Source organism: Macrotis lagotis, chromosome 2 (assembly GCF_037893015.1).
Source record: "Macrotis lagotis isolate mMagLag1 chromosome 2, bilby.v1.9.chrom.fasta, whole genome shotgun sequence".
NCBI classification, from domain to species: domain Eukaryota; kingdom Metazoa; phylum Chordata; class Mammalia; order Peramelemorphia; family Peramelidae; genus Macrotis; species Macrotis lagotis.
This window is the reverse complement of record NC_133659.1, coordinates 190,585,382-190,602,068: the sequence shown is the minus strand read 5'-3', so window position 1 is coordinate 190,602,068 and position 16,687 is coordinate 190,585,382. Positions and strand designations below refer to the sequence as shown.

The 16,687-nt window shown below is 43.0% G+C and overlaps 1 protein-coding gene across 3 annotated transcripts in view; it reads right to left on the bottom strand.

Moving 5' to 3' along the window:
* Positions 1-116: 116 nt before the first annotated feature.
* PIP4K2B (phosphatidylinositol-5-phosphate 4-kinase type 2 beta) overlaps positions 117-16,687 on the bottom strand; it is a 27,026-nt gene continuing 10,455 nt past the window's right edge. For 2 of the 3 annotated variants that reach the window (XM_074224073.1, XM_074224075.1), the window contains exons 2-10: positions 15,784-15,881; positions 14,172-14,268; positions 9,315-9,467; positions 8,602-8,748; positions 7,858-7,896; positions 7,291-7,404; positions 5,921-6,179; positions 5,057-5,160; positions 117-4,122 (exon numbers count right to left, since the gene is read on the bottom strand). In XM_074224073.1, coding sequence (XP_074080174.1) covers positions 4,042-4,122; positions 5,057-5,160; positions 5,921-6,179; positions 7,291-7,404; positions 7,858-7,896; positions 8,602-8,748; positions 9,315-9,467; positions 14,172-14,268; positions 15,784-15,881 — 1,092 coding nt within the window. In that variant the 3' untranslated portion in view covers positions 117-4,041. The remainder of the gene's footprint in view (positions 4,123-5,056; positions 5,161-5,920; positions 6,180-7,290; positions 7,405-7,857; positions 7,897-8,601; positions 8,749-9,314; positions 9,468-14,171; positions 14,269-15,783; positions 15,882-16,687) is intronic. The other variant, XM_074224074.1, reaches the window with a different exon arrangement.

The following is a 16,687-nucleotide window of genomic DNA, read 5'->3' as shown; positions in this document are numbered from 1 at the left end:
TCCCAAATTGAGACACTTTGGTGAGTGCTAAAGTTGGCTTTTAAACTGGTAGTTGGTGAAATGCTACTTTAAACTTTACCCTGAGGTGGGCAAAAAACCATAGTGAAGAAAAGATGTACACAAAATTTGGAGTTTTATTTTTTTCCTCAGTCAGAGATTCATTTTGTAACATGCATGCATTTCAAAACAGTAATAGGGTCTCAAACTTCTCCGAGCAAACAGACAAGCACAGAGGACTGAAAATTCCTATTTAAAAAATGGAAACAGGTCATCTATATGTCATGATTGGTGGGTTTCCCTTTCCCCAAAAGAGTTGAACCTAAAACTTTATTCACATTTTGTTTCAATTGCAATGATCCAATTGTGCTAGAGTATGATGCCAGTTAAGGATCAATCTGGGATTTATTCCTTTGGAGGCATCGCTTTTAATCTCTTTTACAAAAGTAACTATGAGCTGGGGGAGGGTGGGGAAGTCCTTTCTTAAATTGGCTCCCCCTTAAGATTTGCTTCCCCCAAGCTTCCTGGGAGATAGAGACATGACATCAAAAGATGGTAAGAAAAGAAAAGGGAAAAAAACCAAAGTTACTGGTGTGATCTTGCAAGAGTTGCCATATTTCAGAAACAGGGAACTGGTCTTTTTGAAATGCACCATCCATTGGCCTTCAAAGTATTTGTTGCAATGCAATTTTTTCCCTTTGCTCTCTGCGCTTAAAAGATTGAACCTCTCCAAGTTCTTTTAGTTCATGTGAGAAGAGTTTACAATTTTGTTCTCCTTGATATATACTTATGAAGAGGGCTGCTTTACAAAAGAATGAGTCAAACAATACTCTTTGCTCCATTCTAAATTTTCAATAGTAGATTTTTCTCCTTCCTAGGGTAAGGACCAAGAGGAATACCCTCTTCCACTTGGCATAAATGTGTGTCAGGGGCACAGCTGGGGAGGCCTTCCTCAAATATAACAGGAGAGTAGTTTAGTGAGGTTAGCCTCTTTACCTAGGTATACTACTAACTTTGACACCATAGATTAGTGGGACAAGAGAAAGGCTATATAGGTTGCCAAGCTTTTTCACAGAATAACCTGAAGGATCTAGGCATGCTCCAGCCTGGTTTGGGGGGTTAATAACTCGCTGGAATATCTTCTAATCCACTGAACAAAGGGGTGGGGAAAAAAAAGGGGGGTGTGTGTTAAGTATAGTAGTGGGACATGAATACATAAAAATATTTTAGTGGTCATTGAGTTTAAAGAGGCCTGGGCCTTCAGGTAGTGGTCTTTATTGTGGAGGTATAAGAGTAATTCTTCACTGTGACAAGGTGCCTACTGGATTCTCATTTGCAGCCTTTCAAATAGATCTGACGAGGATACATATTCTCCTAAAGGAGAAAAGAGGAGATAGACCCCCTAAATTCCATTTCACCCTGCCTTTCCTGTTTAAGCCTTTAATCTCGGACTCCAGAACTGCTCTAAAATGCATTGACTGTAACAGCTTCTCATTTCTTCTTAGAGCTATCTTCTGTGCAAAATCATAACACAAAAATGGGATGGGGATAGGGGAGGGTTAGACTACCCATCCATAGGATGTGGGGGAGACAGCCTTTGAATATCACCAGTTCCCTTTTTTCTACATTTTTTAAACCATTAAAAAAATGAGAAAACGAATAAACAAAATGAAGAGCTTTCAAATATTCTAATTTTAAAGGGCCAAACCTAAGGTTTTGGAAAACAACAGAAAATAGGGTGAATAAAGGCTTATAACCCTTTAAAAAAAAACAACTCAAATGCTGGTAACTCTTACCTTTCGGCTGGGAGACAACCAAAAATACTGACTAGAAAAGAAATGAGCATTTGAAACAGAATGCTACTCTCAAAAAATGTAAACAATATACCAAAAGCAAAATTAAAAACCATAATGTTAAACAAGTTGGATACCTGGATAGTATATCTTTAAATATAAAATCACATCAGCACTTTCTATTACACATTATGGCAACATGATCAACAGATAATGAGCAATGAGAATGGTGGAAGCACGTTAGGACATAATCTTCCAAACTTCAGACAAAAGGTCTAGAATCAGATCCAATTTTGCATTCTTGATTTGGGGATAGGATCAAGTCAAAAGAATATTCCTACATAATTCCTAAGTCTGACTGGCATTCACCAGGTCATTTGGTTCCAAGTTTTGCCTCATGTCACCTTGGAAGTTTTAATGCAAATAGCTGATCCAAACTGCCCTCTACCATCCCTTCGAGTTTCATCCAAGAAGCAATGGACAAAGATGAATCTAATCTGTCCATCTCTAACCATTCCTATGATGAATCCAGACCAAAAGGGTAGATGACAAAAGCTTCCCATTCCTGCCTCAGAAGTTGAGCCCCTATGGTATTGCAAACCATACTGTCTTTCATAATATGATTTACAAGCCTCACCATTACATGCCCTGGCTGCCCCTACATAAAGAGAAGATGTAAGAATGTCACTCATTCCCCTCCACCCTCCCAACCTCCCAAATCAGTATCCTTACTTGGCTGGATCTGTTGTGGCTGAGCTTACTCTCTCTGAAAAGGTTTGTGAAACTCCCTGACCTCATGGAGACCTAAGTCAGGCTCATTTCTGAAATAAAAGTAAATTATTAGGGCCCCTGAGGTAGAAGAGAGCCCCCCAAAAAAAGCCTGTTACTTCTAAATGTGAATACCAAAGGATGATAAACTCGCTGTATATGAGGAAAAAATAAGGTCATCTCAGATGGTGCTGGATCTTGGTCACATATTACTAAACATTAATCTTAACTTCCTGGAAATGTTTCCTCAAATGACTCCTGGGTCATTGGGAGGAGGGTAAAGATAGAAAAGGGGCACTCCCTTCTCATTAGCCTCAAGGGCTTCTGAAAGCTGCACCAGGGTTGAAGAATAAGATATTTACATGACAGCACTTGCACTTGGAAAGATCTCATGGGAGAAGACACTCTGGAAGGAACACTTTAACTTTCCCCAGGCTAAGAACATGGACACACACATGTCCAGAATAAAATAAGGCTTGCTGGGATGGGGGTGGGGGGAGCACGCAGAGATTTTCTCGAAAGGGAAGAAGTATACAAGATTCTGCGTGATTTTCACACTTCAATTCCTTGGGGTTTTTAGAAGGGAAAAATAACTGAATACATGATGATAACATCCACAGGCACACTTTCTACTTCTGGGATCCACTGGGAGGCAGGCTTTGAGAAGGAGACATCTGCCATAATTCCATGGGTATGTGCAGTTTCTTTTAAAACAAATGGCTCCAAAAGTCACCACCAACCACCACTCGGTGGTTGGGCTCCACCAAACTCTGACATCTTTGGCCATCAGTCACCCATGGCCTGTGTTGAGCCATGTGGGGGGCAGGGGGCGCTAGGGGAAGGGAACAAGTGTAGATGGAAGAACAATTTCATTTTTAATTTCTATGCATGGTAGGCAGTGGGGAGAGCTGCACTCGATACCCTATTAAAAAAAATAATCCATCTACCCAAACCCCCTAAGAAGTTTGGAAGTTACTGGCATTCTCCTTTCTGATGTCATAGTGCTTGGCTCTAAAAGGCCCCCATGCAGGGAGGGCTACTGGGGCTTTTCTATTAAAAGGAAGTTGGAGTAGGGGAGAACAGGATGACTTGCACACAACATTATAAATAGCAATGTTGAAGCAATGCGATTTAAAAAACAAAACCCAAATAAACACAACAGAGCCCTGCCCAGCCTCTGGGTGTCTCAGTATTAAAGAGAGAGCCACTTTTCCACCAGGGTCAAGTGGTGGGAATCAAGGGTGCACAGAAGATGAAGATTCCCATAAAGTTATCACCACACACACACACACACACACACACACACACACACACACCTCTCTCTTACACACGCTGCTACAGTGTCTTGTACAGTGTTGCAGGCTCTTAGTCTCTCCTTTGAAGTTCACCCCTCTTCCCACACCTCAACTTTCCACCTATTTTTCCTTCTTTCCTTCCCAGATCCCACCCCAGCACTCTGGTTCTGGCTGCAGGCAGAAGATGACTATGTCAGGATATTGGACATGAATTCATTGAAGCGCTTCGAGTACTGCTCAGGATTCACTGTTGAAATTTCTGCCCCAGCCTGCAATGCATAAAGGACATGTTAAAGAATGGTAAGTCACACCCTGCTGAATTAGGAAGGGCCTTAGGTATCAACATGTGGTCTGCATACAACTTGGATGCACAGATATTCGAAAGCAATTTTTTAGTGTTAACTTATTTTCTATGCTGGACCTGGTTTTCGTGTGTGTGTGTGTGTGTATGTGTTTTTCCTATTCTTCTCAATGAAGGTCTCATTTAAGCTCAGATTCCCTTCTCCTCAGGTCTGTAAGAGAGCCTGGGAAGTAAGAATCTGAGGAGGTGATGGTGAAGGTCCCAGATCTTTCTAATGTTTTATTTTGCAGAACAATGAATTTAAATCTAGAGGAAAAGAGGCCTTTGGGGAGCAGCATAAACACAAAAACAAAGTTATTACAAGCTGCCAAGTGAGATACACAACATCTAAAGGGACCCAGTGGGAAAAGAAGCAGGTGGGATCATTCCCCAAGGGCAAAAGAAACAAGACTGAGGCAAGCCCACCTGCCTAGAGGGTTGGAGAGCAAACAGAAACAACAGCTTTTCCAGGAGCCCGGTAGGGAGGGAGCTGCAGGACTCAGACCACCCACCTCTCAGTGCCAGGTCTGGAGAAGATGACTATTAGTTGATCAAATTAAGGACATTTTTCCTACCAAAGAGAAAACTTAGGAGAGAAATGACAGCTGTCTTCACACACTGAGGGACTGCCAGCTATAATCTGCTTGTCTGAAGGGCAGCAATGGATGGAAGGTACAGAGAGGCAGACTTAGGTTTGAAGTGAGGAAAAACTTATTAACCATTTGAGAGACTGAGAAAGAAACTGGCTGCTTTGGTAGGGAGGTGGCAGAGGGGATTCTCTTTCAGACACAAGGGGCCTCTTAAGACCCCTGCCTCAAGATCTCCCCCTGGTTGGTGCCTGAATTGGAACAGGGCAGACTCACCCCATGTTTCACTGTTTTGGCAGCATGTGCAGCTTTTTTCTTGGCGTCATAGGGTGTGAGGATGTCAATGATAGCCATAAAATACACCTCTTTCTTGGGGGCATCTGGTAGGAAAATGGAGAGCAGGAAACAGCAGTGTCAGACACAAGACATTTACCTAGACATCAAAACTAAGAGGTACTAGAATCCTCCCTCGACATCTTCTTAAAGTGCCTTCTCAATGACTGTTTTACTGTATCCTCACAAGCTGTGATGTGAGGTAGAAAGGTCAGGCAAGCTGGTCCAGTCCACTCCTGGAGTGTTTTCAAGTCTTTGCTTTTGAGTAACTCAGAAGCCCTTTCAAACCACCTAGCCACAAGTCAGGAGGCACCTGAAATGTTATCCTCCTGGAACCCTAGCTCTCCACCTTCCAGAACAATATCACAATGCTGTAACAAAGGCTGATAAAAGTGATTCTATTTTTAAGCACCTTCCCTTCTCCCACCCTGAGGAGATTCCACAAAGCTGAGAAAGGAACCCCTAGAAAAAGCAAGTTACTAGATGGAGTGTAGGCTAACACAGGGAGTTTGAAGGGAATGAAACAATTCTCGTAACCAGTGGCCATCATCAGTTTTCATGGAGATGGCAGAAGCCAAACCTAAAGTTAAGTGCTGAAAGAAAACTTTAAGGTAACCCAGCCCAAAATGACTTGTTTAAGATCACCAGGGAAGAAGGCTGCAGAATTCAGGTCTGGTGAGGATTCCCAAACCAGGGCTCCGGCTGCTGGACTTGTAGCTGCCATGAGCAACAGCTCTCACAGGTGATAAGGTTCTCTGGTCACAGGACTAGAGAAAGTATGGGTGGAAAGAGCGTGCTCCCACTTACTTTCATGGCTCTTCATGGCATAAACATCCACAGATGGGTCAAATTCCCCAGGGCCAAAGAATCGGGGGAAGTTGAGGAGGTTACCAGGACTGTCAGGGGGTGTCCCGTAGGAGCAGAGCAGGTTGCCGCCCACCCCATCATTCTCACATTCCTCATCCTCTGCCCGATCCTCCACCTCCATCTCCTCCTGCTCTGCCCGGTCCACATCATGGATGCCCACCAGAAGGCTATAATCCATGATTTTAAGCTGGGCCAGGAACTAAGGGAGTAAAGAGAAGGAAGGGATTATATGGAAAGTTCCAATTGGTTCTGTAAAAGGAAAAGGGTGGACAAGATGGAAAGTTAAATGGGGAAGGAGGCCAGGAGAGGGGAGGAATGCATCAAAAGTGAGAGAAAGTTTTACCCTATGAGGGGAAAGTCACAGACTTATACCAACAATTCCCATCCCTTCCCTCAATTCTTAGCTCCCCTAAGTGTAGACCAAGAGCCCTAGGAAACAGAAATATACTCTGTGATCAGTTTGTCATCAAGCATTTTACTAATGTGTCCAGAACTCAGGGCTCCAGTTAATTGGCAAAAGCTACAAAGGATCCTTCCCTTCCCTCTAGGCTGTTATCCAGAGGTGACACACTGATTACAAACAAGGACAAAGAAGGCATCTGGGCCCATGAAGATCTATTTCAACTACTGGACAACAAGCTACAGTCAGGTTTATATCTCTGTATATGAAGGTTAGTATACCATTCTGCATCCATACTTTAGCTTTAATAATAAATGACATCTATAAAATATTTTGAGATTTTAAAAAATGCATTATGCATCTCATTTGGGTTCTACAACAACACTGTGAGGAAGAGATTTCCTTGTTTCCATTTTACATATGGGGAAAGTGAGGTTCCCATTTATCAAGTGACTTGACTGAACACACTAGTAATTAATTTATATAGGGAAAAACAAGAGCTGCCACTAGGTGGTGCCATAGCATAAAGACCTGAGTTCAAGTTTCGCCTTTGACATATTCTAGTCAGTGCAAATCATGAAGTAGGGAAAATAACCCAGTGACTGGCTCTCAGGATTGTTGTGTGGATCAAAGCAGAGCCTGTACACAACAGATGCTTGTTCTTAAAAAACAGAAAAGAGAAGACAGCATGGTCCTTCTCTAGAAGTTTGTAATTTCTTTGTGGAGGTAAAAGCAGACACAAAATCTCTTACTCAGTATTAAAATGTAAACATAACATCTATACTGTGGCAGTGGGACAGGGATGACAAGAACATAGGCTAATGGAGTTAATCAGGGAGTGGAGGGAGGGCTAACCCTGAAGGGTGATACTTCCTGAATCACCTCCCACCCTCTCCATGTGCATCTTTACCTCCACATCCCGTTTTAATTTTTCCAAGAAATTCTTTTTACTCTCCTCTCCTACATGCAACTTCTGTCCTTCATTGAGGAAATCGTTGTCTTTGAAGGTGGGCAAATCCTTAGCCTGTGGGAGGGAGAGGGCAGTGTCAGGCAACAGGGCAGCCTTGGGGAGGGGCATGGGGGCTAAGAATGTTGGAGACACAGATGCTCAGTCTATGTGGTCACCAGCCCCTGGCAGCTTCTCCAGGGCCATGAAGAATCTAGGGAGGGTCTGGAGATGACCCATAAGAAAAAAGGTGGAGACAAGGGCCTGGAAAGACAGCAGGAAAGTGTTAGATTTCTTATACAGAAGAATTTCCTGCTAAGATTGAGGAGTATTGTGGGGATCTTGTTCTTTAAAAATAACAGATCTCTCCTCTCCCCCAAAACCACCTGGGCTAGGCTAGACTCAAGTCTAGAACTAAGGGATAAACAGTATGGTCCCTGAAGTACAATGTCAACAGAAAGAATGTTTAATTCATTTCCACTGAACACACTCTAGACCTTTGGGCTGTGGCTACCAAGTGCCCTAGCCTACCTTTTCTTTGTCACTTGCTTCTCTGGAGACAGTGGAGCCCTGAAAAGGAATATAAAAGAGGAGCCAGATGAGTCTCAAATGATGGGTGGGAAAGAAGAGGCGAAGAAACTATATATCTCATGGGATGCTGGCAAAGAGAAGTCCTCTGAAGAAACAAGACTAGCCTGGCCTCTGGGGATTAGAGGGAAGGCTGGGAGGAATGAGAAACAAAGAACGGGCAGAGTTTGTCAGAACTGTGGGATTAATGCCAACTTTAGAAGTCTAATGTGTGGTTGGCAAGTTAAATTTCATAGAGGGGGGAACAGAAAGAAAAAAAAAAGTTCTACAACCACAAATTATACCCAGACTCTGGCCACTGGCTTAAAATCATGTGCTTTCAGCCCCAAAGCAAGACCAGGTGACCATGCGGATAACTCATGCCAGCCTGTCTTGCACTCTCATGCCTCACTGTACATATCCTACTGCGAATGGTTCAAGGTTATCCTCCTTGAATGTAAGGGTTAAAAACCGCTCTGGGGGTGAAAAGCAGGCTGCAACTAACCTCCTATCAATTCTATGCTAAGCCCCAGGAAGGGAAGATAGCTTGGGACACATCTGGATCCGCTCCCCCGCAGCCACCTTCTAGGCAGATCATTTTACATACTTGGAGACTAACAATATTCCTACGGTACTTAAAGTTTTCCAAACATTATCTCCCTGGATTTCACTGGATGTGGGAGCCCCTGGGCCCCCCATGCTCTGTACCTTGAGATCGTACTTCCGGTGTACAGTCAGGCGGTGACTGAACACATTCCTCGTGACCACCATGTAGGTCTCCACACCATCCACAGTCAGGCGGTACATGCCCAGGAATTGGGGCAAAAGGGTGTTTCCATGACATTCCACTATGAACTAGAATGGGAGGGGATGAGAATAGGAAGAAAAAAAGGGAAGAGCCACAGCTGGACAGACCCAGGACACATCCCATTAGCAACTATGGGGGTTTCACCCTCAAGAAGTTGGATGCAGCCCTCCCCTCAGCCTGACAAAGGAGTGCCTAAAGCCCCACCCCACCCTTGAGAGCAGGGCTGCTCCTTCCGCTCCATGGCTTCTCTGGCCCTGATGAGGCTATTGGAGGCAAAAGCCCCAGGGATCCTGAGTACAAAAGGACAGTTAATGTGTTGTTAGCCAGGTCCTCAGATGGGAACCTGTCAGTTGGTCAATTTAAAAGGAAGAACCTCCTTAGAAAGGGACAGAGCAGGTGCCAAAGTGGCAGTGATGGAGGCTGAGAGAGCTGTGTAGACAGGGATGTCAGGAATGCCTTCCCTTTTTTTAGAGCAGGGGTCAGGAGACGGGCAGGGGCTTGGCTATTAGAAGGTTCCACCTGTTCACTGGTAAGATGCCTCTTCCTGCCATGGTCTTTCTCAACTATTCCCCCTTTTATTTCCCTCACAGCTCAAACTGAGGCTTCACCATACCTGGTGATATTTCTTTAGGATGTTGTGCATTTCTGCCACATCCTCACTTGACACAGCCTTGATGACGAAGCGACGATCATAGGTGGTCAGGAAACGTGTTCCACATCTGCCCTGACTGTCACTGTTGATGGGGGCACTGCGTGTCACTGAGTTCTGTTGGACCAAGACAAAAGTTAGGCTGGCCTTGGGACCCCAACTGCTACTGTGTGTCTCTTTTTAATAGGTTCAACTCCACCCCCTGCCCCCTGCAGACAAGGATGAGGTCCCAAGAACTCCAAACTATCCCTGTCCACTTATTTCCTGTGTACAGCCCCAAAAACATTTTGAGTAGTATAATCAGTGCTGCCTGTAAGTGTCCCCTTTTTCTCCCTCCTCCCTCCTCCATCCTGGAGCTGGTATGGAGAGGGAGTTATGGAAAAAAGGCTTTCCCTCAAAATCTAGTTCCAATGAGCTTCCCTGCAATCTAAAGTCAAAGTTCTGGCCTGAAATGGGGAAAGTCAGGCTTCTAATCTGATCCTGACATACTACATAATCATCTAGAAATTACTTTACATCTATTTCCCTCAGTTTCCCTATCTATACTGAAGAAGATTAATCTCATTCCAAATTATCTCATTCTCCCCTTCTATCTCCCATGAAAACAAAACTTTAAATTGGGTGTTGCTTTTTCAATTCAATTCAAAATATATGATATTCATACTCAGCAAAGCTTGTCTGGAAAAAGTATCTAACTATACTGAAGAACAAAATAACATACTATCCCATGAAAGAAGTACAAAATGAAATTTGAGGTAAAGAAGAAAAGGTTTTCCTAAAGGTAAAAATGGGAGAAAGGCTTACTGTATAAGGTAACATTTGAGTTGGACTTTAAAGAGTGAAGAAAGAGAGAGCCAATATTCCAGAGCATACCAAGCCCCAAAGGTGGAAAGACCATGGGCCTGGTTTGCCTGGAGAAGCCTAAATGTCAGTTCATGAACCATAAGGAGCCAAGTGAAGAGAATATCAGCAGAGGTTTTGAGAGTTAGAACAAAGCCATGCATAAAGCATATATTTGTGTAGTAATGTGAAGGATGGACTGGAAGAGAGAAAAAGAAGTATGTTAGGAAGAATGCTATTGCAATAGGTAGCAATGGATCTAAAGGAAGAGGTGGACACTAAAGATACAAAATCATAGAACTTTTGAGCTGGAAGGATGCCCAGAAGCTATCTAGTTCAACTTATACCTAAAAGGAATCCCTTTCTACACCTATAATACTCCTGATTAGTAGATCTCCAATGTCTGCTGGGAAGTATTCTGTAAAGGGGGATCTGGCGCCTCCTGAAGTGGCACAGACTACCTTTGGGCAGCTCTTACTGGAAGGAAGTTTCTCCTGACCCAAGCCTAAACTGGCCTCTTGGCAATTTCCACTCATTGTTCCTTGTTCTGCCTTCTGAGAACAAACAAAAGAAGTTTCATTCTCATCCACATGACATTCCTTCAAATAGTCAAAGACAACTATCATGTTTTCTCTTGCATCTTGTTTTCTTTAGGCTAAATTTTTCTAGTTCTTTTAATTTAATCTCATATATCACAGACTTATTGGACATGGTTCTTCACTATTGTGGACACTGGGTAGCAAATCAACGTCTGTCTTAAGTTGGGGTGGCCAGAGATGAACATCAGACTCTAGATGAGGTCTGATTTTATTCCTGAAGGCCCTGTCCTTCTTAATGTAGGTTAAGACGATACTAGCATATCACAATGTTGACTAATCTAAGCTCGCTGCTCACTACAGTCCCTCCAATTCTTTCTCAGACAAATTGATGCCTCACTATAGAGGAAGAATCAATGGGATTTGATAAAAAACTAGATTGGCAGGTAAGGAAAAAAGGAGAAGCAATCATAACACTATATGTTCTAGAAGAGGTGAACAGTAATGCCACTAAAAAGTTTAGGGGAAAGATAAGCTTGATTTGGGACATCTTGAATTTGAAGCACATGGTGAAACATCCAAATGTAGGCACAAATAGAAATGGGTCTGAACTACCGAAGAGCAACTGAGGTTAAAGATGTTTATTTGGGTTATTTGCACACAAATAGTACCTAAAACTGTGGGGTGAATGAGCTTGCCATGGTAGATGGGAGAGTTGAAGAAAATCCTTGAAAGGCACCAAGAAACAAGTGAAACATGCTATTTGCCTGTGAGCCTCTCTGGGCTCTCTCTGCAGCTATCAGCTAGTTTTCCCTTCTCACTGGACATCACTGGACCTTGCTCCATTCTCTTGTTTTGCATTTATAGGGTGTCAGAATAGAGGGAGTGGGGAGAGTGGGAAAGGGAGCCTGACTAGTTCTCTCTGTTCCTTTTTAATACTCCCATCTCATTTAGGAGACAGAGGCCAGTGGCAGCCATGGAAGAGAGTCTGGTTCAAAGAAAATAATTTGTCTACAAATGGAAACAGTCAATGCTGAAAGAGCACACTAATAAACTGATGGTGGAAATATGAATTGATCTAAACATTCTGGAAAGCAAATTGGGATTATAATAATTAAAAAGTGACTAAAATATCAAAACTTTTCGATCTAGAGAGCCCACTAGAGTGGGTGCTCATTAACTGGTGAGTAACTAAACAAACTGTGGTTAATGAATGAAATGCAATAATTTTGTACCATAAGATAAATGAGCAGAGAAGCATGGAATATCTTCTATGAACTGATGCAGTCTAAAGGAGAACCAGGAAGATAATGCACAAAATGGAAATGGAGTTGTATTCATGGAAATGGGGAAAAAAACAATAAAAGAAATTTAAATGTTATATTACTACTATGATGACCAAACTTAATCCTGGAGAAGAGTTAAGAAAAATATACTACCCTCCTTTCACTGAAAAAGTGAGAGGCTATGAGTAAGAAGACATGAATAAACTGTTAAATAAGATCAGTGTGCTGATTGATTTAACTATTTTTTTTCCTTTTTTTAAAAATCTTTGTTAGAAAAGAAACTAAATGGGGGTGGCTAGGTGGCATGGTGGATAAAGCACCATCCTTGGAGTCAGGAGTACCTGGATTCAAATCCGGTCTTAGACACTTAATAATTACCTAGCTGTGTGGCCTTGGGCAAGCCACTTAGCCCCATTGCCTTGAAAAATCTAAAAATAAAAAAAAAAAATAAAAAAGAACGGAAATTCAGGGGCAGCTAGATGGCACAGAAGAAAGAGCACCAGCCCTGGAGTCAGGCGGACCCGAGTTCAAATCAGGCCTCAGACACCTAGACACCTATTACTTACTTAGCTGTGTGACCTTTGGCAAGTCGCTTAAACCCACTGCCTTGCCAAAAAAAAACAAAAAAAACCCCTAAATAAAGGAAATTCAGTAGATTCATGTTTATTGCTCCCATTCCTGATCTACCTGGAAAGACCAATGTGGCAGGAAGTTTAAGTAAAGCAGAAACAGAAATATTCTTTTCCAAAGGCTTCAAATTAACTAAGAGATGAAAAAGAAATATTCTTTTCCGAAGGCTTCAAATTAACTAAGAGATGAAAACTATAGCCCCTGTTCTGAATAATCTTGATTTAGATCATCCTCCCTATGTTCCACTCAATCCTCAGCACAGCCATCTACCCAACAAGGCAGCAATATGTAGCATGAAGAGAGACAAGGCATGAGAAGGAAGATGTAGTAAAGGGGTGATGATGGCTAGGCAACTGGCTGTCACGCCAGTGTCTAAAGATGATCAAAAACTCCTCAAGCTTTTTTCCTAAAATTAGGACTGGACTTTGGGCTCCACTTGAATCCAGGACTAGAGTAACCTTCCTGTAGCACATGGATACAATGAGATTTTAATTATTCAGGTGCTTGCTTTTTTCCTCCTCAGTCCTTTACAATCTCTGCTTTACTGCCATACACCTACTTGTGTAGTGTCTCCACCCAGGGGACAGGGATTGGAAGATGGGGGCAGAGAAAAGTCAAGGGGATGAGAGAAGAGGAGAACACCAGTTTATTTTGCTCCTTGAGACCAGTTCCAGTGAAAGCTCTCCTTGGAGGAGAGGGGAGACCACTACTACAACTAAGAAGATTTGAGCAGCCTATAGGAAATTTAATACACTACACTGTCCTAGTTCTTATAGAGAATTAAGAATCTATTGTATCTCCTAATATTTTGTGGATGAGGTGGAAAATTCTACTCTTTTCCCAATTCTCATCTGATGGAGAGCCTGCTAGGTATAGGAGAAAGGTCCAGAAAACTGATGAAGAAGAGGTGGAAGAAAAAGAATAGCCACGAGGCATGAGTCATACATTCTTTAAAGTCCCTGATAATGGGATCAGTGTCCCCTAATTTATCATAGGGGTCTGATTCCCTCAACCCACAGATGATATCAAGTGAAGGGGGCAGTTAATCTACCCTACCTGCCCCCCTCCCCCAATCACAAGGGACTTATTAATTACCTGACACTCATACCTGAGAAGGAGTTACACTAACCTGGAAGTCTTCCTTTCCTAATCTGTCTTATCTGCTTTTAGAAGCCTCTTATCTCTTGCTGGGAACAACTCTCTCTTAAGTCAAACTACAAAGGAGTAGGGGTCTTCAGCCTAGACTGGGAATGTCAGACCAAAATGAAGTGGCTTTTATAGTCCCCCTCTTCCATCCCATTGCTCAACCTCCCAACAGCCCTACTGACTCAGGTTTCCTGGGCCCAAGGAGAAGTGCCAAGGCCCTGTTCTCACTAAGACTATGTCTGTGGTGCCTTTAGCATCAGCACTAGCACCTGAATTTCCCTGGGGGATTACTGCTTCAAGCTTCCTGCCCCCTAAGGTCTGTACCACCACCCTGCTACCCCCACCAATTCTACCCTCAGACCTTAAAAAAAGACACCTCTCACCTGGTAATCCTGATCATCAATTCCAAATCTCTCCCGAAGATTTCGGAACACCATGGGGCAGTACTCTTTAAATTTAAAACGGCTGGGTAGGTTCTCCCTAGAAAAAAATAGACATGTCTTCCTGAATTTCAAAACCTTTCTGTTGCTGGGTTTCAATGGAACCCTACAAACCAATCCACCCTCCACTATATGCTAAAAGGCCCCTGAAAACTGACATCATGTCAAGTGTCTTCAAACTTGATCTTTGATTCTTTCAAGGTCCCAATTGGAGGTGCTCAAAATTGCTGCTTGAGAGGGATAGGATGGCCTAAGTACTTTACCTTCCTCTCGCTTGCACAAAGAAAGAAGATGACTTTGATACTGAGACTTTAAGTCAGGAGCCTCCTACCAGGAGACTGAAACCTTTCCTAGAAGGTCTCCTAGCTTACTGCTGCCTCCATGCCTCCTCCCCTCTGTGGTTGGAGGAGTTCCCAGCAGGGCAGGAAATACAACTATCCTTCCTACTGTGGGACTTAATGATCAGAAATCTTCTTGAGAATTTTGTTGGCAGTACCCTGTCAACTCCTTCCACTAAAGGTGAGGGACCCCCTACTTTTGTTCAAGAACAATAGGAATACCTTTCAGGGTCAGTGGATGCTGAAACTGTGATGGGTCTAAAGTCTTTGGATCCTTTTGGATCCCACCCAAACCCTAGGAATACCAAAGTCTCCTTCCCCACTCCTAATCAGAGGCTGACAATGAACACAATTGCTCAGATTTTGCTGCCTCTCCTTAGCTAAGTGGCAATTTAGTTGGTGGCAGCTGTGATATGGAGAGATGGCTTCTAGAACAAAGTGTTCTTATTACTCCCTGTGGCACAGAGACATCAAGGGAGGTTCACAAACCAAACTCAAGTCTCTGTGAATGGAAGGGTTAAGACAGTAAGGCTGCTGAAGCATGGAGGCTGTGGGATGCTAGAAAACTGAATCAGAACTCAAAAGCACAAAGGTAAAAGAATGGGCAGTAGGTAGATGCTCCATGGCAAAAGCAAAAGGCAAAGATCTCCAAAGAGCACAGAGGAGTCCTCTAGATTCAGCAGAATAGCTCCTGGGGTCCTCCATTCTGTCATCAGAGAGAAAGTCTAATTACTTGAACTTCGTTCCCAAGATGCCACGAAGGCCAAAACCAAGAAAAATAACTCTGGACATAGCCCATGGGCTCTGCACCAGGCTTATTGTTCTCTTTCTCCTCAAAGGGGAGAGGAGATTTGTATCTATAGGGAGCTTGACTGCATTCCAAACTAGAAACAGACAGCTTCCTGTCTCTTCCCAAGATCAAGACAGCTTGGCAGCCCCACTCCAGATACTTTAATTCCCACTATAACCCAAGCTGGCCCCAAGTGAGTCCTCACTGACCAGCTGAAGGCCTACTGGAATCCTCAGGACACTGCTGACAAAGCAAGGTAGATCAAGAGACAGGGAAAAAGGGAAGAGCCAGCTATTAGTCTGTTGTTTTTATCTCCCACCCCTAATAGATGCTGGCTCTGTCAATGGCAAGAGATCTGGCTTCCAAAGTTCTCCTATTAAAAGGAAGGCTTGCCCTCCAAACAAGAGACCTGACCCCAGGAACTTACTTATTGAAGAGATGATTATCCACCTTGATTTTACTGTAGGCTTTGAAATCATCTGGCATTAACATGACAGGGACTGGTACATTGCTGAGCTCGTTGATCTGCAGGAGAAAACAGTGAGGCTCATGACTTGTGAAGAGGTCTACCACCAAGAGGACTCTAACCTGAGATAACAAGAGTCCAATGCCACACATGATCATAATTCCCCATCCTCCCCCTCAAACCTGATTTACCAATTAAGCATGAGAGCAAATACTACCATTCCTTCTGTATTTGACTGTGCTACTCTCTCAACTAGTAATTATCTCCTTTTTGGTACTTACCACCCTCAATCTCATAGATAATCAATTTATGCACATCATCTCTCTTTCTAAAGGGAAGCAATATGTTCTAGTTCTGGAGCTGCACTGTCACTCTGGAAGACTGCTGGTGAAATGAGCCTCCTCTGAGAGGCGGAAAACTATAGGTACAGAATCAGGCAAGCATTGTCAGATATAGTTAGTGGGTTGATTTGTTCTGTTTAACTGTTCCTCTTTGTTACAAAGATTGAGGAAGTGTTATTGGAAAGTGGCAATGATGTTTAAGGGGGGAAAAAGTACCAATAAAACAATAAAAAATGAAAAAAAGCATTAGTAGTGAAGTCAGAAGACCTGGGTTTGATTCTTAGTTGTTCACTGTGTGATCCTGGACAAATAATTTCACCCCCCAGGTATAAAATGAGGATAAATACCATTTGAGTAACATGCCTGCCAGAGTTAAACGAGATGATAATTTATGAAAAATTTTGTTTTTGTTTTTCAGCTGAGTGGCACAAAGGGTAGCACAACCACCCCAGAGTCAGGAGGACGTGAGTTCAAATCCGACCTCAGACACTTAATAATTGCATAGCTGTGTGACCTTGGGGCAA